The sequence below is a fragment of the Melanotaenia boesemani genome, chromosome 3 (assembly GCF_017639745.1).
Source record: "Melanotaenia boesemani isolate fMelBoe1 chromosome 3, fMelBoe1.pri, whole genome shotgun sequence".
In the NCBI taxonomy this organism is placed as follows: domain Eukaryota; kingdom Metazoa; phylum Chordata; class Actinopteri; order Atheriniformes; family Melanotaeniidae; genus Melanotaenia; species Melanotaenia boesemani.
In genome coordinates this window covers 13,286,405-13,310,306 of record NC_055684.1, presented here as the reverse complement: position 1 = coordinate 13,310,306, position 23,902 = coordinate 13,286,405, and the positions used below count along the sequence as shown (strand labels likewise).

At 37.2% G+C, this 23,902-nt stretch overlaps 1 protein-coding gene across 12 annotated transcripts in view; it reads right to left on the bottom strand.

The window, feature by feature from the left end:
• ptprt (protein tyrosine phosphatase receptor type T) overlaps positions 1–23,902 on the bottom strand; it is a 360,770-nt gene that overhangs the window by 124,449 nt on the left and 212,419 nt on the right. For 5 of the 12 annotated variants that reach the window (XM_041980879.1, XM_041980882.1, XM_041980880.1 and 2 more), the window contains exons 14-16: positions 22,778–23,054; positions 8,913–8,949; positions 6,256–6,312 (exon numbers count right to left, since the gene is read on the bottom strand). In XM_041980879.1, the coding sequence (XP_041836813.1) occupies positions 6,256–6,312; positions 8,913–8,949; positions 22,778–23,054 (371 nt within the window). The remainder of the gene's footprint in view (positions 1–6,255; positions 6,313–8,912; positions 8,950–22,777; positions 23,055–23,902) is intronic. The other 7 variants (XM_041980887.1, XM_041980888.1, XM_041980890.1 and 4 more) reach the window with 3 other exon arrangements.

Genomic DNA, 23,902 nt, shown 5'->3' with positions numbered 1-23,902 from the left:
GGGCCAACAGAGTCAATAAGCAGGCAGTAGGTAGAGCATTGTCATTGTGAAGACAGGGAGAACAGGTTACAATATAAGTGTGTGTTTGTATGTGAAGTAGTGCAAGTCAATGAAAAATATAATTCAGACATGATTCATTTAACGTTTCACTTAACGGTCCAGGCACATTCATATTTCTTGCACACATACGGTGACAGCAAGCAACATGTTGCATCATTATTGCATGGCAATAGAGTCAGTTACAACACGATTCTATACACCACCAATTATATCCAACCTCAGGACTAATGGTAATGGGAATTGCAGCTGACATGTAACACCAGTGTGTGGATGACAAGGGGTGGGTTTCATGCTTCTGTGAGCTCCAGCAGATGAGCATGGCATACAAATACTGCCAAGTTATCGATTGATGCTTTCTTCTTCACTTTTCCCACAAAGAGACGACTCTTTAAAAATGACTTAAATAAAAAAAAAAAAAAAAAAACAACTATTGTTTGGTTCAAATACATCACTGTACTTTCAGGACTATAAGTCGTTCCAGAGTTTAAGGCGCATCAGGCATAAAATGCATCATGAAGAGGAAATAAAAACCAAAACAAAAACCAAAAACAAAACACATATAAGTCGCTTATTAATAAGCTTCATAATAGCACAACACCTGGGAGGCTGAATAGGCTAAGTTAACATAGCAAGCACCGACTCCAACAAACTAGTTACCAGTTAACAAGTTCACCAAGCTCCCGATCTCATTCCACATAACTGATACCGTTGAGTTCTTCATCCTCGTTGTTGTTTCTGAACAACTCTGCCAACTCCTGCTCGATTACAGTTTTCAGTTGCGTGTTTTACTACCTGTAGTTTGTAATCTGCAGAACAGGATTTTCTTTTTTGGGGGCATATTGTCTGTGTTCAGTCTTTATGAGATGTCTTTAAGTTCATGTTTAATAAATTTTTTCAGTGGTACAGGAGCAGCAAATACCGGGGTCATCACAAGCCTAGAGCGCCGGTATAATTTAACATTTAAAAACATTTCAAATTACATTTTTTTTTTTTTTTTGGAGTTATTAAGCCTTGTCATTTTAGCTTTAATTTATAACCAACTTCCTCTCCATTATGTTGCAGCATCTTAACACCAACCTCCCACATGTAGAATGTTATTTCTGACACGAGACGTTAATCTAAAATTACATAAAGATTACATTGTTGTGTAAAACGTTAAAGGTTAATGGACCTGGACAGAAAAGATCAGATTTGCATTTGACTTGAATGTACATTGAAGAATGTAACTCAAGCTTCGTTATACTGTTAAGTCGGATCAGATATTTGTGTTATTTTCAAAGTTAAGTTCCTGAAGAGTAAAAATAGGACTTTGACCTGTTCAGTGCTTTCTGTAATGAATAACTGACATAAAACATATCCATATCCTCAACTCACATTAACAAGACTAGCAACTGAATAAGATTAATAAGGTGTTGTGAATATTTTTTCTTTTAAGTGGAAAACATGAGTTATTTACTGGATTTCCAATGAAACCTCTGATTTGCATTTTAAAAAGAAAAAGTCGAAAGATAGTAATAGTAAGGAGTAAGATAAAAAAAAATGAGGCAAAAGAAAATTTTGGCAAATTTACAGAAAAAAAAAAAACACACCACAGAACTTTAGTAGATTTTTAGTCACTGGTCATCACAAACCTGATTCAAATCAAATAGATCCACAAGCTTCATGTCAACTTCTTCACAATGACCCATTAATTTTAGTAACTGTAACCCTTTCTCCTTCAACTGCCTGAATGGCATAGATTTAACAAGGTGGTGGAAACATTCCTCAGAGATTTTGCTGCAAACTGACACAACAGCATCACACAGTTGCTGCAGGTTTATCAGCTGCACATCCATGATAAGAATCTCCCGTCCCACCACATCCCAAAGATGCTCTGTTGGATTGAGATCTGGTGACTGTGGAGGCCGTTGGAGTCCAGTTAACTCATTGTTATGTTCATGAAACAAGTTGGAGATGATTTAACCTTTGTGACATGGAGCGTTATCCTGCTGGAAGTAGCCATCAGAGGGTACCATGCTGGTACTAAGGGACACAAAGTGTGCCACAAAAATATCTCCAACACCATTACACCACCAGCAGCCTGAAGCATTGACACAAGGCAGGATGGATCCATGTTGTTTCTATCAAATTCTGACTCTACCATCTGAATGCTGCATTTGAAATGGAGACTAATCAGATCAGACAGTGTTTGGTTCCATCTTCTATTGTCCAGTTTTGATGAGTCTGTGTGAATTTTAGCCTCAGTTTGCTGTTCTTAGCTCACAGACTGCTTCAAGGTTGGATGTGTTGTGTGTTCAGAGACGGTTTTCTGCATACCTTGGTTGTAACCAGGGGGTATTTGACTTCCTGTTACCTTTCTATCACCTTCGACCAGCCTCCTCATTCTCCTCTGACTTCCATTCACTGGCTGGTCAGAGTACAAACTTTTGTGTAGCTTTTTAAAAAGAGTGCTTTAGATTTGCTACAATTGTAAATGGAAACCCAAATATTATCAATGTAACTTTAAGGTAAAAAGAAATCCAATTTAATTTCACTGTTTTGTTTCTTTGAAGCCATTTCATCACTTTTTTTTCTATCATTTGTCATGGAGCTGTGTCCTTAATAAAGTTTGAATGAAACTAATTTCAGAGAAGTGAAAATCATAGCCCAGCATGTGAAAGTACAGTCATTAACATGAAGTGTCAGTCTTCTTGAGTGTCAGGAGTATAATGTGGAGAAAAAAAAAGAAGAAGAAACTGGATTTTACTGAGAGTGACTGAGATGTAAACTGTTAAAAAAAATAAATTAAAAAAAAAAAAAAAAAAGCTCAGTTCTGAAAATAGATGATGTGGAAGGTAAGAAGTGAAATAAATGTACTGTAGTGAAAACGTTTTTTTTCAATTCTAATTTTGACACATACTGAATTATGTTTTTTTTTTCTGAAAAATAGTTAAGTAAAATGAATCTTTAATTATTTAATAAAGGCACTGTGTGATAAAAGAGTTAAATGAAACAGTTTCCTGCTTGTATATGAACATAATTTATATTTATTGACAGTTTCCCATGTTAACAGTGACAATCTGTGCATGATATGTCTAATTCTTTCTGCTGGGTCTGCAAACTTAATTTTCTTGAAAGAATAACTGTTATTGTGTTCATGTAAATTCATCTTAAATTCTTAGCAAAGAAATGTGACAGCAGTATCTGGACTTTGCTCATCGATCCTCTGTTGTGTCGGCTTTGTTCAAGTCAACACTTGGATTGTTGTGTTGCTGGATGACATTTCTATTCTGCAGTCGTATTTCTGCATTGCAAACAGAAATTTTAAAAGGATTAGCAATGACATGGTTTTTACCACCATTCAGCAGGAAAGTGTTTAGTTCCGTTAATAAACATGGATGAATGGATTCTAAGAAATGTGCTACACTGAAATGATGATGTTATATTGTTGTAATGGCATCTAACAACATCTCATAATTACTTTTTACTTCAGTAATATTACACTTACCATAAAATATTTGATCTTTTTTCAAATACTATTAATTCCAGTTGGAATTTACAGAGGTATGCATATGTTTAGGCACCCCTGGTCAAAATTTATGTTATGGTTCAGTTAAGCCAAGTAGATGATTAAATTACCTTCAAAAGACAAAGTTAAAGATGGCACATTCTTTTCTACATATTTAGAAACATCTGTGTATTACTCTTGCACAGTACTAGAGAGAAAAAAACGATAGCAGCACCCTGCAAAAGTATGGGAACCCCAGAAGATTTGAGCTCAAAGATACCTTTAAGGTCTGAGACCTAATTAGCATGTTATGGTTGTGACCTGTTCACAGTAATCATTAGGAAAGGCCAGGTGATGCAAACTTCAAAACTTTATGAAAACTCAGACTTCTCTAACCTTGTCTCAACAATCAGCTGTCATGAGTTCCTCTAAGCAGTTGTTTACCACTGTAAAGTTGAAGATTGTTGAGGCCTACCAAGCAGGAGAAGGCTACAAGAAGACAGCAGACCATTTTTTAAGTAGTTATTTTCTCAATTTGTAATATAATCAAGAAATAGCACTAACAGGAACAGAGACTGTCAAGAAAAGGTCTGAAAGAGAGAAATCCTCATAGGTTTACTAAAAAGAAAAAAATGTAACCCCTCGGGGTACAGAGATGGGCTGACCTTGAGGAGGATTCAGCAGACTCGGGAGTTGTGGTACACTGATCTGCTGTGCAGCACCACCTGCACAAATTTGGCCTTCTCAGAAGAGTCAGCAGAGCAAAACCTCTCCCGAGTCCTCACCACAAAATTCAGCATCAGGAGTTTGCAAAGGAACATCTAAACAAGCCTGGTGTGTTTTGGAGACAGATCCTTAGGAATAATGGGCTAAAGTAGAACTTCTTGGCTGCAATGAGTAAAGGTATGTTTGGAGAAAAATTTCCCAGAATTTCATGAAAAGAAAACCTGTCTGTTAAGCAGAGATGGGATCAATCATGCTTGATCAATGATGTGTTGTCCAGTTTGCCGGCTGCAATGATTTTCATTAGTTTTTTGTTTCTATCTTACTTTACCTTAGACTGTGTATGACAATAGGTTTCACTATGGAGTATCTCGACTGAACGCTCTCATTTCTTGCGGAGTGATCTCTCTTGTGTCATACTTGAAAGCAGCATGTTGCAGCATGAGAATCATTCAAAGTACCTTCACCAACAAAGCTTCATGAATTTGCAGCCCGCGAGTAGTAGTGGGGTTTAAAGCAAATGACCGTGGTGAAACGCTTGACCTCTGCAAGCCTTGCGAGCTCTAATGCTAAACCTCAGATTTCTCACGCTGAAATACACATCAAGAGCAATGCAGCAAATGGAGAGGTTCAGGAGGATTCCCAGTGGGCTGCATTACTTTTGGGCCGGTGTCCTGGCATTTGTGAAAAAGACGCAGTGTTGTGTTGCAGCAGAGTCGTAGCAGCGTGTTTCAGTCGCTGCTCATAGATCAGTCTGACGCGCAATGATGAGGGGTGATATTTCAGCTTCACAAACAGGAACGATACACAATATATATTTTTTTTCTAGTTTTTTTTTTTTTTTTTAAATACAATGGTACTAACTGGCAGTTTTGCCGGTTTTCCCTGTTTGAGCCCCATGTTTATCTGATTACCAACCACCATCCTCTCTCATTCCTCACAATAAACCTACCTCTGTTTAAACATTTACTCTTATGTGTGGCTGAATTTCCAGGTTCTTTTGGTCATCCATTACAGGATAATCCTTCAAAAAAAACAGAATCTAGGCTGGCTCCAAAAAGCGTCTGAATACCACAATACTCGCCAAATGGGGTACAACTAGGTACTAACCACACAGGTTCCCAAACTTTTGCTTCGGGCCTTTTTCTCTCTCTCTCTCTCTCTCTCTCTCTCTATATATATATATATATATATATAGAGAGAGAGAGAGAGAGAGAAAGGCAAATTCATCAGTGCTGTTAAATGTTTTCCTTTTCTCCTTTTTGACGAACATAATGCTTCTATGGAAAACAAATCTGTGTTGATTTAATGGATATTTTATTGTCTTCTCTTCTCTTTTCCAACAGCAGAGGTGATTATAATTGGTCATCAAAAATCTCAGGGACTGATGAATAAAATCAGGACAGTAGGAAATGAGTTGAATAGCTTATGTTGTCAGTTCTATATAAACGGGAATGGCCACCATTTTTGGTTCAGCTCAGAATATCCATATAAATAAAAAGCTTGTGTATTGCTGTTAAATTTATTCCTGTGAAAGGGAGAGCAGGAAGGATTAGAAGGCAAATTTAGCTCCTGACTTTCATCCTGTTGGTGTTTGTTGACTTTCAGTTATGGTTTCCCTTAATGAGTCTGCTTTATTAGATAGAAAAATAATAATGTGAGCTTACTGTCACAACACTAAATGTGTAAAATACTTTTTTTTTTTGTTTATGTGCTTATGTAAGACAGAGAGGAAGTTACACCACAGCCAGCAACACTCAAAGCAGAGCAGACATGCAAACAAATGCAGTAAGATGATAATGGAAACCGACAACAACAACCAAAAAGCAAAAAAACTGAGAAAAACAAAGAATCTGAAGGAGAAAAATGGAGGAGGGGAAGGGAAAGGAGTGGACAACCAAAATGAAAGTGTTTGCATTGTGTTTATGGTTGTACTGTGACATAACATTGGGAAGAAAATACTCTGCCTATGAATCAATAATCACCTTCGCTTGGGATGACTAGTATGTACGGCGTTGTTATTTGTCCCCTACCTATTACCACTAAGGCCAACGGCCGCACGTCCCCGCCGGAAAGCATGAGAAAGAGAGGGAAGAGAGAAAACAAACAACAACAAAAAGGAAAAGAAAGAAGAAAAAAAGTCTAAGAAAAAAAGATGTATATTTGTATTTATCCATTTCATCAAGGTTTTAATCTCCCTGCTTTTCAATAGCACAGTCTGTCGTAGAGGAGAGAAACTGCAGTGGTGAGAGATGGGACTAGCACAATGAAATCAATATCACTCAGCTGGGACATGATTGGTCCTTTTTGCCAAGAAATAACTGTCAATGAGCAATTTGACAGAACCATTACCAAGAAAAGGCCAAACAGATGTGTTGCTGGTGAGGATGTTTTTAATACCAGAGTGGTCGGTGAATGCAGATGTGGTGTTTGGGGTTAACATCGGAGCCTGCTGATTGTGTCAGCCTGGCTTGAGGGGTTAATCAACAAAAAAAGGACAAAAAGATGGAAGAGAAAGGAAATAAAGTCATGGTCAAAAGAAAAATAAATATGAACTTTGTGGCTTGACTCTAAAATCAGTTGAGATTTCTAATTAGAAAACTAGTTTTTGACAACAATATTGAGGTAATTATAGGTAATAATAAGACTGGTGGGCAGTGGCTATTCTGTCCAGTGGAGCTGACCAATCAGAGAAGACTGAAAGTTCTTTTTTTTTTTTTTTTTTTTTTTTTTGATGGTGTTTATTTAAGTTTGCAATTTCAGCATCAAGTGGAAGTTTTACAGCTGTTACTGACAAACTGAAATCATCAGTCTCTGGATGATAGGTCCTCGTAATGATGCATTTCTTAGATACCAAACCATTTGGTTCTTTAAATCTAACTCACTGGGTTTTTTTCAAGCTATTTGTCCAAATTTCTGAACATTACATGTTTAATATGACAAGAGGAAGAAAGTAGTACCTGAGACTTTTGTTGGGACGGCAAGCTTTACCTCATTATTTTGAGAGGTAAAAATAGACTGCAGAAAGTAAACAGACCCAACATTTACAAGATTTTAAGCAGTGAATGTTCTGCACAAACTACATATGAAAAGGTTAAATCATAAGCAGAATCTCATCCATGGCTGAGATGGTGGCTAACTATGGTGCAAGGAGTGGCTTGGGAAGTCATCAACTGAGGTTGGCTCCTCCCTCTTTGCATCAAAATGTCAAAATGTACTCAGTTAAAACACTAAATATGAAGTCACCTCTAATACTTTGTAATATTACTGTGCCTATAAATGGACGTATTCATTCATTAACGTAAAATAGCACTATAAACTGAAGTCCTTCTTAATGTACAGTGTTTTCTTTTCTGTTAGAAAAGATGACGGCATCGTGCATTCCCTCCTCTCATTTTCTGCAGGCTTCTGTACCACAAATAAAAGCACGGTTAATTGCTTTTGTTAAATAATTTACACGTATAACCGTTGCTCCTGACTGCTTAAAAACTACTCCTGGTGTTTAAATAAGTACATTTTAATTCTGCCCAAAATGTATCCCTACGTTTTTACTTCCACAAAAGCACTCCTGCTTGTGGGAGCAAACTGATGAATGTCTTCTCTTTTTTTTAACTGTTTGCAGGATTTAGTCAGTCATTTGCTAAATAAGCCACCCTCATTGCCTCAGAACACTGCCCACCTAAAAATAATAATAAATAAAAATCTTTTTTAAAAGTTTTAGGAACAAAAATAATTTCCACATAATAATAAAAAAAAATTATTAGAAATGTATAATATTAAGACAGCCACAAAGTTAAAAGCATGTCTTTTCTCCAGCACACTTACATGCAGACAGAGAGCAGTGTTTATCCACTGACAGACCTTCACCCACAGTGCATCTCAAAGAAAGAAAAAAAGGGCTGGAAATGGATAGAGCAAGAAAAATTATGTAAAAGAGAAAAATGTGCTTAAATGAGCAATAAAGGCTTGATGCAGACAAGAAATAATAAGACAGCCAGATAGACTGAAACAGAAATCAGAGATGTAGAAAAATCAAATCAATGCTTGATGCAGATGAAAAATACAGAAGAAGGAAAAAAAAGAGAGAAGGTGAGAAAATCAATGGCAAGCTGAAAAGCTTTCAAACCACACCGCCTGGCACACAAATGGCTGCATTTGCAAGAGATGAGCAGCAAATAAAGATGGGAGACATGGGGAAAGCAAAACAGAGTAGAATGGAATGGGCTCTGGAGGTAATGCTTTAGCCTCCATCACTGGGTCTGATTACAGTGGTCAAACAGTATGTTATGACTCTGAGGTGCCACTTTATACCCCGATAAGCCACCTGGAGATGGCATGAGATAAAGAAGGAAGAGATGGGTCGAGGGAAAAGACAAAAAGAAAAAAAAAACATGACAAAAAGAGCAGTACGTGAAAGAGATTAGGAAAGAAGAGGTGGAGAGAGAATGCTGTCATGCAGGATAACATGGTTATGAGTGTGTTCATCTTGTTTATCACTAAGACTATTTTAGAAGAAAAACAAAACACAGTAATGTACAAAATACAGTTCTTTGAGAGGGTTAAAAGAAAAGTTCATTTAGTCACCATAAATAATTATCATTACTGTAAATGCTGCTTAGTATCAATGGAAGGGTGCTCATACCTTTGTGAGCCAGACGGACGCAGTTGATTTTGGTTTCCTGTGAAAAGAAAAGAGTGACTTAAGTGGCTTGAAAGAAACTTAAAAGAAACTTCAACAAGATAATCCAGCATTCAACACCTGAGTCATAACACTATTTTAAAGCAATAAACCAAGTTTTAATCCTTTAACTTAAAGCTCATATTTCGAGTTAAAAAAAAATATATATATATATATATAAAACTTACATTTACTCTTCCCTAATTGACAAGGCTGCCTTAACTTTTAACCTTCAGGGGACATTTAAAAAAAAATAAAAAAATAAACTCTCTTTGTACCCCTTATAAGAGCCTCATAAAATGTCAAAAAGAAATATTTGTTCCTTTTTTCAAATCAGATCTTTTCATCAACTTCAGACCTAACCATAGGTATCAAGGTTTTCATTATATTGTTACATATCTCTTGTTGTTAGGCCCTTTTGTCATAAAAAACCCTCTGTCTTGGTCGAGACAGACAAATTTCACACATGGTGCACACACACACAAAATATATTATTCTTATTGACATTCAAACCACTTTTAATTTGCATTCCAATACACATAAAACCATAAAAAGGGGTATTATTCCACCTAAAACCTGCTTTCTCTGTATTTTGAAGGTAGAGGCTTAGATTTATTAGGTATTTAAGAGAAAAAACTTTATCATATGTCAGGATAAAAGCATATGCAAAATATGTTATTATGGGACATAAATGCCATTTTGCCTTTTCTTACTTGAACTTCACACACACTCATGCACACATAAAATATATTGCCATCCACATTCACACCACTCTTTTATGTGTATCACAACACACCAAGGCCATTTTTATGCATTTTGCAAGGTATGAAAAATAGTCCTCTATCCAAACTGTTATTAAAGAGTGTCGATCTTAAACAAATCTCCTGTTCTCTATATCTTGCACAAACAAAGAGATCCTGGAATTATAAACATAATAAAAGAAAAATTCTTGGCAAGTTTCATACAATTAGCCTTTAAACTGAACGAGATATTGAACTGCTAAAACAGACAATGTTTGGTCCCCAAAGGTGCCCCGAGGGTTGAGGAACACTGGAAAACAATGCACAGCTTCAAACCTGAGAAATCTATTAGAAGAATTACACACAATTGTAATGAAGAAAGTACATGAGGACATAACAAGAATCTGTTGTTTACCAAAACTAGAACATCAGCAAGGCTTTACATGTTACATACTATCACAATTTAAGGAAAACAGGGTTTATATGTACAGCAGAAGCATTATGTGAAAGTTTACAATCACTGCCTCCACATTAGCAGCCAGGTGCTGATAATCAATGCACTTGATTATCTGATCATAATCATTTCGCTCTTCTTCGGGTTGGTTAAGTGTCAAGGAGGAAACAATCTGCAATGGTCCTATAGAAGTTATTTCCTTTTTCTTTTTCTTTTTTTTTTCATTTATTTGGGTTTTGAGGATTTATTTTGAACACATTAAGATTTTTACATATATAAAAATCACTTTACAATTCCGAATAAAAAATAAATAAAACACAACATTCCTCTCCAAAAATGACAATGAATTGAAGCAACACTATATTCTGAAGCAGACCAAATATTGATACCAACATCATCATAAACAAGGTGATTACTTCAGGTTACTGCTGTTAAAGGTGATTTATACAAGCTGTTGAATCAGCAGTTCATTGAATTAATTGACAGTATGTTATTAAATTTGTTTAGAGGCTACTTCTGCATTTAGCTTTTATTAAAGAAAAAAAGAGAAAAATTTGCTGCATTGTTCATCTTAAGGTTGTGTTCAAAAATAAAAGAGACTATACTTTGAAGTTAGTATTAGTTTTAATAATGAATTAAACACATACAATGAAAACACACCCTCCTGTTTATACACACTGTGGTGCTGTTATTCTTTACCATCAATGAGATCCTGTTTTGCAGTGCATTGATCAGTCCCGTAGAACATGCATTTACATTGATAATATGCAGATCAACATGCCGTACTGCTGCTGGGTGTTACTTCCACCACCAAGTTTATACTCATATTTCCCTCCTCTCTGCTTTAGTTTATTTAACATTTCTAAATTTCTATATATCCAAGGGTACATAAAGTGATTCTGATCAACCTCCCATCCTGTAATGTGGATAGGTCACAGCGCTGTCAACCTTTTGACAGGATGTTTCACAGTTCGGGGCTTCGACCATTCCTGCCATCCTCTGATGGACTGTCACCATCTAAAGTGCCGTGCGGTTTCTTTTATACATGCTCTTTTCATTCCTTCACTGCTCATGTCTTTTCCTCTTTTCTTCCCTCTATGATGCGCTGTCACCAGTAAGTGTACCTATCTTACACTCTTGTCATACAGAGACTGGCCTCCATCACATGCTGGCCCATTTGTCTTCATCAAAGGCGATGACTACAGCAGCTGCCAACGCTGACACCTATCACCTTGGTATTGGAACAAAATCACTCCATAAGTCCTAGACCTGCACTTGTATCTAAATTCAGGCTTTTCAGGTCAGATTATCATAAAATCCTTCCTTAACTATTTAAAGCAAGTAGGTATCAGACTCATTCTGTAGTGAATATGCTCTGTAAAGCTTGTGTTTCAGAGGTTTGTTAGAGGAAAACTACCAAGTGCTTTTAAAATACAATCATCAATGGTTAGTGTTTGCAGCGGTTTGGTCGCTCAGGTTAGTTTAACTAATCTCAAGATGCTTTCTGAGGCCTGGGTGAGTCTGAAGATAAGAATTATGGAGCAATAACCCCAAGACTTACAGATCTAACTCTTCCCATGGGGATGGAATTGGGTAGTAGTGTTAATTTTATCAGCCATTTTTAAATTTAGTCTCAGTTTTAGTCCAGTTGCAATCGCGCCTTTTTGTTTTTATCACATTTAGTCAACTTCATATCGTTTTTATTTAGTCAAGTTTTAGTCGACTATAAGTCGAGCATTTTAGTCTTTATTTTAGTCCAAGAAAACATCATTTTATTTGTCTAGTTTTAGTCAACAAAAACTGTCAGCATTTTAGTCTAGTTTTAGTCAAGACAATCATTTTACCCTTTTCCTTTTTTGTCAGCAGATAATGTTGAACATTGTTAGTAGTAAATTAAATTTTTATCAGTAGTTATTAGAACTTTGTTAAATGTAGTTGAACATCATACTCAAACGTAACTATCCTATTTTATGCAGAAATAATTGCAGGCATTTTTATGTTTGCATGCATTTATTTATATTAATATTGATGCCAATTTTAAAAAAATGTCCTTGTGATGGTAACCTGAAGACAAACAGAACTGCATTTTATGTCACCAAATAAATACATTGGGATGCAAACTCCTAGAGCAGTGGTTCCCAACATTTTTTTCAGCTTGGAACCCCATTTTGATATCACAAAACTCTGGTGACCCCAGATATTTAAAACACAGACTATTTTACTCACTTTTATACCACATTTAGGCTATTTTATGTATGAAAATGTAGGGTAAAGTAGTCTTGAATTAAGTGTGGCATATTATTTTATCTAAATGATTTGTTTTAGTAGAACTATAGTTCACTTGCAGCTCCTAAATTAGCTCATACTGCTTTAACTAAACTTGCAATGCAACTGAAAACATAGTTGCCCGAGCAGTATAACATATCTAAGTTAGCACAAATTCAGCTTCACACACAATTCAATCAACAAGTGGCTATGGACACTAGATGCTAAGAAGCTAAAGCCACACACAATATCAATAAGTGGCTGCAGCTGAGAGCTGTGTGCTGCTGCTAGGACCAAGCCACGTATGAGTGCCGTTGGACGGAGGAGAGGTCTGTACAGCGCTGACTCCACATTGAATAGAGTAAACTATGTTCATTCACATCAGTCTCCAAAGTCTCCAATACTACCAGAAAAAGTCGCTAGATTTGTTGCTAGTCACTTTTGTGAAAAAAGTCGCTAGAGGGGTCAGAAAACTCACTAAATATAGCGACAAAGACGCTAAGTTGGCAACACAGAGGGGGTGTGTCACTGTGTGTGTCGCGGAGGAGCCAAGGAGGAGGAGAGAGGATTTGACAAAATCATATCATATAATAATATAATTTTCGTCTCATCTTTGTTCGTTAACTAAAATGTCCATAGATATTAGTCCAGTTTTTATTTAGTGAAGTAGATTTTCGTCTCATCTTTATTAGTTCACGAAAATGCATTCTGATTTAGTCCCAGTTATTGTTTTTTAATGAGGATTTTAGTCTCGTCTAGTCTAGTTTTTGTCCGGGGAAAAAATGTGCATTGACGAAAACATTTTTGCTTAGTTTTCATTAAAGAATTTAACACTATTGGGTAGGGATGGCAGGGAAGGGAAGGTACACGTCCCTACCAATGTCCAGCAAATCCTTTTCTGGCCCACAAATAGCTGAGAGATCAGTCCTCTCTATACTTTATCTGCATCAAGGTATCACTGCAAGTCTTAGTTCCTTTTGTTGGTTGAAAAAAAAGCCTTCCATTTTCAGCGTAGTGCTCATCTTAAAGCCTTGAACGCTCAGCACTTCAGGTGGCGCATTTGCCCTTTATCTCCTTGAATCGGAAATATACTGCACAAAACAGAAAATGGGAAAGAAAAATGGCAGGAGATTATAGAAAAGCAATGGCTGTTGCTACTTTAGTAACTGCCTCCACTGTTCTGTTGTGATCTAGCAGAAATCAGAAAACAGTTTATCGTAAAAAGCCATGCAATGACATTTGAGCAGTTTCAAGCACTAAATAAAAAACATCAAGTACTTTAGAGCTTGATAACATTAAAATTCAAGCATTTTCAAGGATTTCCAGAATCAGTAAGAACCCTTTGCACCACATCAATCTAAAACATCTTTTCTGCATATTTACTTGGATGTTTGCATCCTTGAGCCCGAAGAGCAGAGAAGACAAATGCCAGTGGATGATGAATGTTACATGAGCAGCTTTGCAGATGACTAAACACACCTGCTTCTACCATTTTCTGTCTGCCGTCTATCTGTCAGACAAAAAGCTGACTGAACCTGTCTCCCCATCTGCTCCATCTGAACATAATTTGATGCAGGAAAAAAACACACACACTTTCAGAAAACATGCTGGTGTTATTACCGTGTTTGCTTTGTGTGCTCGTCTGTAAATATGGAAATATAAGTGAAAACAGCTTATGATGACTTCAATTATTGTCAATTCCACTGATTACTTTTAAATTTAAGCCTAATGTGTATTCATCCCAACACTAAATCCAAGTGTGCCTTTGCAGAACTCTTATTTTAACTTGTAAGACATAATGGAAAGTGAAAGATGACCAGACGTCTCACTTCCCCCTCCTTACACCTTTATAAGGAGGATCTCCTAGTAGATTATTCACAACTTGACCAAGCTCTCGCTGCGTCATTGCATTCATCTCTCCTCTCCCAGCCAGGGCCATACCCAGTGTTTTTAAAATATTACCTATCTTTTATATAAAATAGTTTTCAATCATTTTTGACCTTTAAAGCTCACTAACTAGTAAAAATATGCACTGACTGTGATGAAGTTTTAAGAAAATACCAGGAATGGAACAAGTAATTACATTTTGGGGGTAATCCGCATTACTGCCTGGGTCCAGGGATTGTTTTAAAGGGTTCTTTACTCTAGGGAGATAGGGATAGTTTTGCCATTGGAGCTTCTTACTCAAACATAACACCCACAATCATTGTCAAAATAATATATGGCAGAGGTCTGTGCTCTCTGAATGCTTCTAGTTATTAGTGTGAGAATAAAATGTTGTATGAGAATCAGTTCTATAAACAGTTGGTATGGGAGGAAATGATATTTCAATATCAATCCACACATCACTACTGATTAGTCTTCTCAGGTAACCACATAGCTCAAAAGCATTTTTTAATTAATTTTATTACATACACTAAGGAAATATAAAGAAGTCCAGACCTCTGTGTCCTCAGTGGTAGGTACGGACATACTCCCTGCCAGCAAAGACAGAGTCTGACCTACATGAAGACTCTGTCTCTCCTACTAGGCCTGCTTCAGTCATCGTTCACATACATTTTCCTTTATTGACCACCAACACATTCTCCTCAAAGGGCTTTGTTAGCTTGTTCTAGTTAGTATTGTATTCAAGGGTGAACTGGAAGCACTGAAAGGGTGCAGACCAATTCATTGATAATCTTTTAAGGTAAACTGATCTCATATTTACCTGAGCCAAACATATGAAGACAGCTTGTAGTGAATTTATAGTTACAGAAGTGCTGCCTTGTCTTGGTTGATACTAATAAGCCAAAACTCAGAAAATTACAGAAGAATTTATTAAATGTGAGACCAATTTATTGGCTTGCCTATATACTCAGGGGCTGGAGAGCAGAGGATGAGAGTTGTTTAGACAGTGTGCATTTCTGTGTGTAGTAGTTAACTTTGTCAGCACTGACAAGGATCCTAATGCAGCTGCTATGTGCGGGAGTGCCATGTGTCCATCTTACTTGCTCTCTTTCACTTCTCTCTTTTAGTCAAAGTTGGTTGGATCAGTGTTCTGGACTGGAAGGATTTCAACCCATGTTTGTTTTCTGTCAGTGACTGGTTGATGAGGATCTCATAGAACCAAAGTAGCCAGTGAAATCTTTCTTTTGTCATTTTTACACTAAACCCACTAAACACCAAGTTTTTTTTATTTATTTGTTTTTTTTTTTTGGTTAATATAGGTACAACTGCCAAAACAATCCAATCAAAGCCTTTACCAAGGGTTGGATAGTTAATCAATTGTGCTTTCCGATCCAGTTTACAAGAAAACAGACGCCAACACAGCAAGAGATGTTGATATAACACTGAATCCTACAGGCTGTTTCTGATGAATGGTTTACTACAGTAACGTTTAGTGCTCGGACCACAGCATCCATAGTGAAAATTAACAACTACACCCAGGAGTTGTGTTTCCACTGAGTTTGTGCCAAACTGCTGCTAATTTAAAATCTCTGTCTACTGCAGAGTCATATGATGCAGGGATGAATGCTGATTAAACACTCTTATAGCCCTCAAGAGCCAGATGTTAGTGGGTGTTAGTTTTTTTTATCAGCATAGAAAAGGACCTTTAATTATTTTGTAAAGGTTCAATTCTCGGCAAAGGCTTGAAAAGCTCAATTATTTTCAATTTGACTGTTTGTTGGTTATGAAAATCCATCAGACAAGTTTCACACATCTACATAAATGTTTGTACAAATTTATAAACACTTTCAGACAAACTAAAGTCAAGAAAGTGTGTGTGTTGTTTGCTTTGACAGACACACATGCAATAAAACTGCATTCAGTGATTCTGGAACCATCTGAGTGCATCTTGATTGACACCAACTGTCAGCTGGCAAAATCTCTCTCCTAGAGCCTCCAAAACTGGCACTCTGAGGCCTGTTTGGTGTGTGTGTAGGTGAGCGAGAGTGTGTGTGAGTGTGTGGGTGAATGACGTTGATTGTCAGACTACCTTGGCCAAGCCTCGAGGCTTTTTACTTGTCAAGAGAGGTGTCTGGCTGCATTTTTCACAGCACAGAAGGGCATGTTTCTCCATGCTTACCACAGTTTAATTTTGTTTTCTGCCATTTCCTGCCCCGTATGTCCTCATCTTCTTAGTCCTCCTCCAAACTTTATCATCTTCATCTGTTCCCCATTTCCTCTAAAATGAACCTCCCTATATAACAGATGTGCATCTTCTTTCTAAAGAGCGAGAACTGAGTCCACAGAAATTTGAGCTCTGATTTGGCAGAACAGTTCTTTTCACTGTTAATTCGCTTCTACATCTCAACAGGTTGGTCACTCGCAACTGATCACATAAGAATACCTTATCAAGGGTCCATATTAAATCATAATCTATACAAAGAGATGAAACAGCTAAATAAAAAGCAACAGAATACTGTAAAAAAAAAAAAAAGAGAACAAATACAGGAAATACTAATAATACAGTGACGTGCGGTTGGGGGAGGCAGGTGAGAGAGAGATAGTGTGAGAGAAATATTCCTTTTTATTGTACTATAAGGTGCAAAGAAAAGTCAGCAGGTGATGCAAACGGTACTCTGTCTCACCTCAAGGGTACACACACACACAAACCAACATGGTGTGTGAGTGTTGCCAACTTAGCAACCTTTTTTTTTTTGGAAGTGACAAGCAACAAATCCAGCAGCCTTTTCTGGTAGTATTGGAGACTTTTGGAGTCTGACGTATATGAACTTAGTTTATTCTTCTCAATGAGGAATGGGTGCTGCACAGGCCCCTCCCCTCTCCAAAAGCACTCAGAAGAGGCTTCTGGCAGCAGCAGTAGCTGCATTCAGAGCAGGAGATGATCACCTGTTTTATGAGCAGGCTGAAAATGGAAGGACAAAGTTGACAAAGCTGCTGGTGGCTGATCCCGCGCTGGCTTACCGTGAGATATTAATGTCTTATAATGAAGAGTGTGGAGGAAAACATTTAGAAAGTTAAGTGTTGTGAAATGTTGCAGACTCCTAATTAGAAAATAACCTTAAACTACAGCAAAAGAAAATATTAACCAAAGAATTTGTTCTATTATTTTAGTCTTTTTAAACATTTTTAGCTTGTCTTTTCATCCATTTTTGCCTTTCCTACGACATTCCTCTCCACGGCAGCCTCCATTATTATGTACCAGGCTATTATGTACATTAGCTGTTGCCATTTAGCAACTTCTAGTGACTTTTAGGACAGCCAGCTACTTTTCTCACTGAAGAGTTGGTAACAGTGGTTGTGTGAGTGTAACTGAAAGAGGAAAGATGATGGCGTATGAAGCATTATCAGTAGGTGCATGTTATTAAATGAATTTTGAAATAATGCTCTTTTCAGTTCTTACAATTGTAAATCAGTGCCTCACCAGCCATAAACTTCATCGCACGTCACTGCGATAATATATTAAAATTAACTTTTTAAAGCTTAGGTATAAACATTGTATTTATGAAAATTCTTTGGTATAAGTTCTTAAATGTGTAGGATTAATGATGTCAAAAGACATTTGATAAAAAAATCTTAAACTTTAAGTTTACTGACAGAGTAGGTTGGGTCTCAGCATAATTGGGTTTTGGGTTTAAACAATAGAGGGAGTGAGTCTGAAAAAACAAAACTCCCCCACAGGATGCTGCGACCTGTGTGGAAAGTCTAAGACTCCCTTTAAAAATATGAACGCTGCCAAAGCTGCCATGTAGACCGACATTTACAATAAGTTTTGAAAGCGTCACTGTTTATAAACAGGTTAGCATTTAGAAACATTGTAGAGAGCATAAATAAATGACTGCTGTGCAAAACAGAAATTTCATAACTTGCTTGCCAGAAATTCAGAGTACAGAGTACACTGTGGTTCTCAGAATGTGGAAAAGCAAACCAGCCAGAAGCAATTTCGAATTGCCTCCAGGACCAGCCCTGAAGCAGCACTGGAACCACTTTGGGGTAATTATGGTGCCACCTGCTAGTTCGATGCGCCTAAAAGAAGCATTACAGAAGCATCCATTATGCATCCTCCAGTAAAGTAAAAGTTTGTCTTATGTCTTGTTTAGTCACTTTGCTGGCCAGCTGCTGGTGTGTGACAGTGTGACAGTGTGTAAAGCAAAACTTAGCTGTAACACGATGCAGCATCCCGGAAGCAAAAGTTGTGAAGTGGGGTTTCCCAACCTCAGGAGGTTGCTTGTAAACAATGTCACCGTGTGATTAAAACAAGTCAGAAACATATATTTCTATCGTCAGAGAGTACAGTGTGTCTTAAAACAGAGCAAATGGAGGCTATGAAAGAAAAGCCACACTGTTGAAAGATATGTCCTTATTAAAAAGAAAACAGCTCGCCATACCAGGCCCCGGTGTATGTCCTGTGAAGACCCCTTTGATGACTTTTATCTCATAAGTGACTGAATTTATTTTGTTGATATATTTTTGTTTCGATCACATTATGGGTACAAACAGAATTTTGCTCACGGTTCAGTCAATCCACTGAGCCTGAAGCGTGACATTTATAGATGGAATCAGTGTCTCAAGGAAGTGCTCAGAGTGGAAGGCTAGAATAAAAAAGACAGGGGACTCATGTTTAACTTCTGAGGTTATGTTTCAGCAGCAAAAGCCACAGTGTTGTTTATTTGTTTTTATTATTATCATAATCTTTCCCCCTTCTGGCTTCAATCTTTGCCTCCAGTACTTCTTCACTCCTTTCAGACCTTTATTCCCCCTATCAAGATCGTTCCTCATCCCTTAAATCCCAAATCACTCTTGCTCTTACTTGTCTTACTTACAGCTTCAGGCACTTTATTTGTATGTGTGTGTGTGTGTGTGTGTGTATGAGAGAGAGAGAAAGACATCACACAACATTGGGGGAGACATTTAGATTGCTGTTGGTGACTAGGTTTAATGTGCCGAACGCTGACTAACTGGCACAATGATGGGAGATGAGAGGCTGGAATCAGACCCCAGAGGGGGGAGGAGGAAGGTGAAGGAGAGACAAAGGGAAGGAAATGAAGAATGAACAGCTGGTAGAGAAATGAAAACAGGTAGAATAATGGAAAAGGTTGAACAATAGTAAAGAAAAGAGTGTGAGGGGTTTGTTGGAGTATAGAAGGATCGTATTGAAGGATTAGAGTCAAGGAACAAAAAAAAAAAAAAAGAAAGAAAAAAAAATGGGAAAAAGAAAACAAAGAGGCAGAGCAGAGAACGTAAGAGTGGACAAAATACTGAGCATGAATAGTTATTTCCAGAAAACAAACTACTGGAAAAGAATTTAGACATGAAAATTTGTAACTGGCTCTTTTGTTTTCTGCCTTCCCAGCTGGAAGAAGAAGCAGTGACAGAGGAAAGCAGCAGTGAGAAACAAAGACATGGAGAGTGGGTGGATTGAGAGAACAATTTCTCCTAAATTTTCTCCAGAGAGTAACAGTGACAGAAAATAAAAAAAAGGAGAAGAAGTGACATTTTCCTTGACGGACAGGTGGATCTCAGAGGGGAAAAACTAGTGGGATTATCCAAGACAAGCAGAGAATCAGAAACAGACTTTCATCTATAGGATCAAACCATCAAGTCCTCTAAAATGCAAATAAGGAGCTTCTTTTAAAAGATGCCATGCATCACTGCAAAAGAAGAATTGACACCTACTCTTAAAAATGACTGACAGTTAAGAAATTAAACAAATTAAAGCACTTTGTGAGGACTGAAGATAAACTTAAATCCTTGACTGACAAAATATCACCTTCCCGTTTCCCCGCCGGAGCTGCAGATGATGAAAAAATTGAATTTAGAGAATTAAAAGCTAGCATTTCCTCTATGCAGAGATCTGGCCCAGCAGCTGGACACAGCTAATCCTCTGACCAATTTATATTTCTCAGTTCTAGTGTGGATTTTAAAAGATTACAAAAACTTAAAAAGATTTAATTCAGGACTCTTCTTCAAGAAGACCATTAGCACCATTAGTCCATTACAGTTAAATCTAGCAGTTTGTCCTTTCACAGCTGTCACGTCATAGTAACTTCTATTTATTTTTCCCTAATACAGAGATTTAAGTCCCATGAAGCCATTTAGAGAGATACATCAGGCACAATGAAGCTTGCTAAAATATAGTCCATTCAGTATTGCCAGTACATGCCATAGTATACAGGGTTTTTGCCTATATTTTGTCATAGACTATGTCTATGAGACTGCTACATTTAAAACTTAAAGTGACAGTAAGAAATATCTGTAACCAGCATCATTTCAACCCCTGATAGGCTGGAATACGTGGTGGTGGTGGGGGATGTCTCTCCCTGTATGGTCCTTCACACACACCGTCATTAACATTCAAACAGAAAAAAACAATCTAACAACAAATGTAAAGATAACTCAACAAGTAGAGCACATAGCTCAAATTTATAGCATAGTTATAACAAACAGTCATTAGTATATAAATTCTGACATTTGCATTTTTTCCAGCTTAAAGATTGTTTTAAATTGTTTACTTTATTTGTTGTTTGTTTGTTTTCACCAAGAATAACTTGCAAGTTACAATGTGCCACATTTCTGTAAGAGTGTGTGTCCATTTTGTATTCCTGATTTCCTCATCAAATCATCTGGGTTCCGGTGGCTACACTGGTCCACCTGCTCTTCTATTTACTTTTCATCAGCACCCCCACAATTTCCCACTCTGTGATCCAGGCAAACCTTGCACTGATTGGATTGACTGAGATCCAATCAAATATGAGTCTCTGAAGTGACCAAATTTAAGGTTCACACACAAAGAACTTACATACATAAAAGTGGCATGCATAAAAAAGCAGGAGCTCTATAAATGCATCCTCATCTGCTCACAAAGGCAGCTGTTCAGTCAGGAGTCAAGAGTAATGTTTTTTTTTTTTGCGATAAGGTAATTAAAACATACATTTACATATCCATACAACGATCAAGTAAATGTTATATCACCTAATTTTTTTCCATTAATTTATTATTCAGCATTCAGCAGTAAGCACCTGTGTGTGGGTGGACCTTATCATTATGTGGATGGGGGGAAGAAAATATTGTACACACTAAATGCCAACTCCCTGATGATCCAGCTCCCTCCCCAGGGTCTGGGGTGGGTTCTGGGTTGGCTCTCTCCTAACTGGGCCTGGGGGCGACCCAGGGCTCTATGGCATGTTTTAAACAACAGAACCGTGGAAAACCCATATGAACATGCTGGTCACCCTTACCCTGAAAGGTGTGCATATTCAAATGAATATGATTCTATTTTGGTTGTAGATATTATCATTGTTGTTATTATTATTATTATTTTCTCTCCTCATGTATTTTATACTGGTATTTTAGCATCCGGACTCTGAGTAGAGTTACATACTTAAATTAAACACAAATCACTCTGTGTTATTTGTATAAACCTTGTCTATGTGTTACATCTCATTTCTATTTTCCAAGTCTTTATATCAAATAAAAATAAAATAATGATAAATAAAAATAAAAAGGCAGCTCTTCAGTCATGTAAAAATTACTTCCACCCAAAACAAATTTCATATATCTTTCTCCATATGAGTGCATTGTGGGAAATCTGCTTTCTGGAGGAGGCAGAGATATTACATCACAATGTCAGCCAACTCACCAGGCCTCACTTTCCAAACTGAGTTACCGTGGTTACAGCAGTGGAAAATTAAAACAACACTCACAGGAGTTTAAGGTATTATGGAAATCCAGGAGCCCCGTATAAGTTGGAAATTACTTTTGAGGGGCAGAGTGTGGGGTGGGTGTTGAACAGCAACAGATGACATTTGTTTGTCCATTTGTTTTCCTGATCCGACAAAACACAACTTTCTTTTTATCAGTCAAATGTCATTTAAACAACTCAGTGTAGGACCATCACCTCAGGGTGGGACAGGAAGTTTAAACCCGTCAGACCCATAAAAGGAAAAAGGAGCAGCGACTTCTCACCTTAAAATACTGTAATGATTCGTTCTCTGTTCCCAATGATTTTAAAAGCTTAAAATCTCTTGGTAACACTGAATATTCTGTCCTATATTATCAACAAATATGTTTTTATTAGGTTTTCTCTGATGGTTTCAATATTGTTTCACATTTCACCAGTTAATGGTGAAAATTGCTCCACATGTTAAGTCCTAAGGTTAACTTTAGACTCATTAGACCAAGACATCAAAGTCAGAAAAACTAGCTAGACCTTTATGGTAAATCTGCCTTGGCATCATTTTTAGAACAAGCAGCGGCATCAAAAAAAGTTTTAATAACATAAATATGAGCTTTCAGGAAGTAAAGAACAAAACCTATAGTGAGGAGTTAACCTACATGGCCACACTTCTTCCTAACTCATCCCCTGTGGTCAAACGACTCCTAAAAATATAATTTGGGGTTTATAATTGGTACGTTTGGAGACTTACCCCATTGGCTCTGCTTATGGCCTGGTAGTAGATGCTGTAGCTCTTCGCAGGTGACAACGGCGGGTTCCAGAAACCACCGTAGCTCTTGTTGTCCCCTAACGTGAACGGCTGTACCACCGTGAGACTGGACGGTGGCAGCTCAGCAGCGATGTAGTACGGCGAATCCAAGATGGAGGCATTGCGGAAGCTGACGGGGGCAGAAAAACACTCAGGTGCTTCTGAGGCGGCGCGACGAGTTTTAGATTTGCGCTCCTCCTTTACAACAAGCTGGTAAGAGCTGGAAAAAGAAAAAGAAAAAAAGAAAGCAGTTTGTAATACTTGGGGTTGTTGGTTTTCAATAAAGTTCTAGAAAGACAAAAGTGATCTCTGAAACCTGCTGGAGGAGTTTCATTTTTTTCTTTCAATTAATTATTTCCTTTCAGATTTGTTAAAGTTTTTTTGTAAAACCAACTGTATGTTTGTATAGCCAGTATTCAATTATGTGACAGACTCACAGTCTTCCAGCAAACAAAGTGGCTAAAGTCAAGAAAAGAAGAGTATTTTTACAGTGTAGATGCAAGTTCATGCTCTAGATGCTTTAAATGTTATTAAATAGTTGTTTATGCATTATCCAAAAAAGATTGGAATTATCTGGTGCTCTTGGAAGTCTAATACGTCTTCCTGTGTGGACGGGTGAAAGCGGTTGGGATTAAAACCCTTCATGAGAAATCCTGCATAGTTTCTACTCCTGTAATTCTGCTTTTTTTTTTTGTGTTTTCATAGTATTATTAGTATTTATGTTTGGTGTAAACAAACAAAATTAACCCTTTTTAACTGACTTCATGAGGAAACTTGAAATAAATTATAAGTCATTGTATGACTTGAGCAGCAAAAAACAAATGTAAATTTTTATCCAGTGAACAGGAACACATTAGCCACAAATGCTGTGGCCTACAATGAGCAAAGCTGATCACAACCTCATGTTCTGCACAACTTCCAAAGTGGCTGTGAATACAAGCAATTTTTATATTTATAGTAGCGAAATGAGTAAGACAAATCATTCGAAATTGGTGAATGTATCCTTATTATTCAAGCATCGGCCGTCTAAGAGTTTTAATCTCAGGAGTGCCTTACACCTATTTTGGC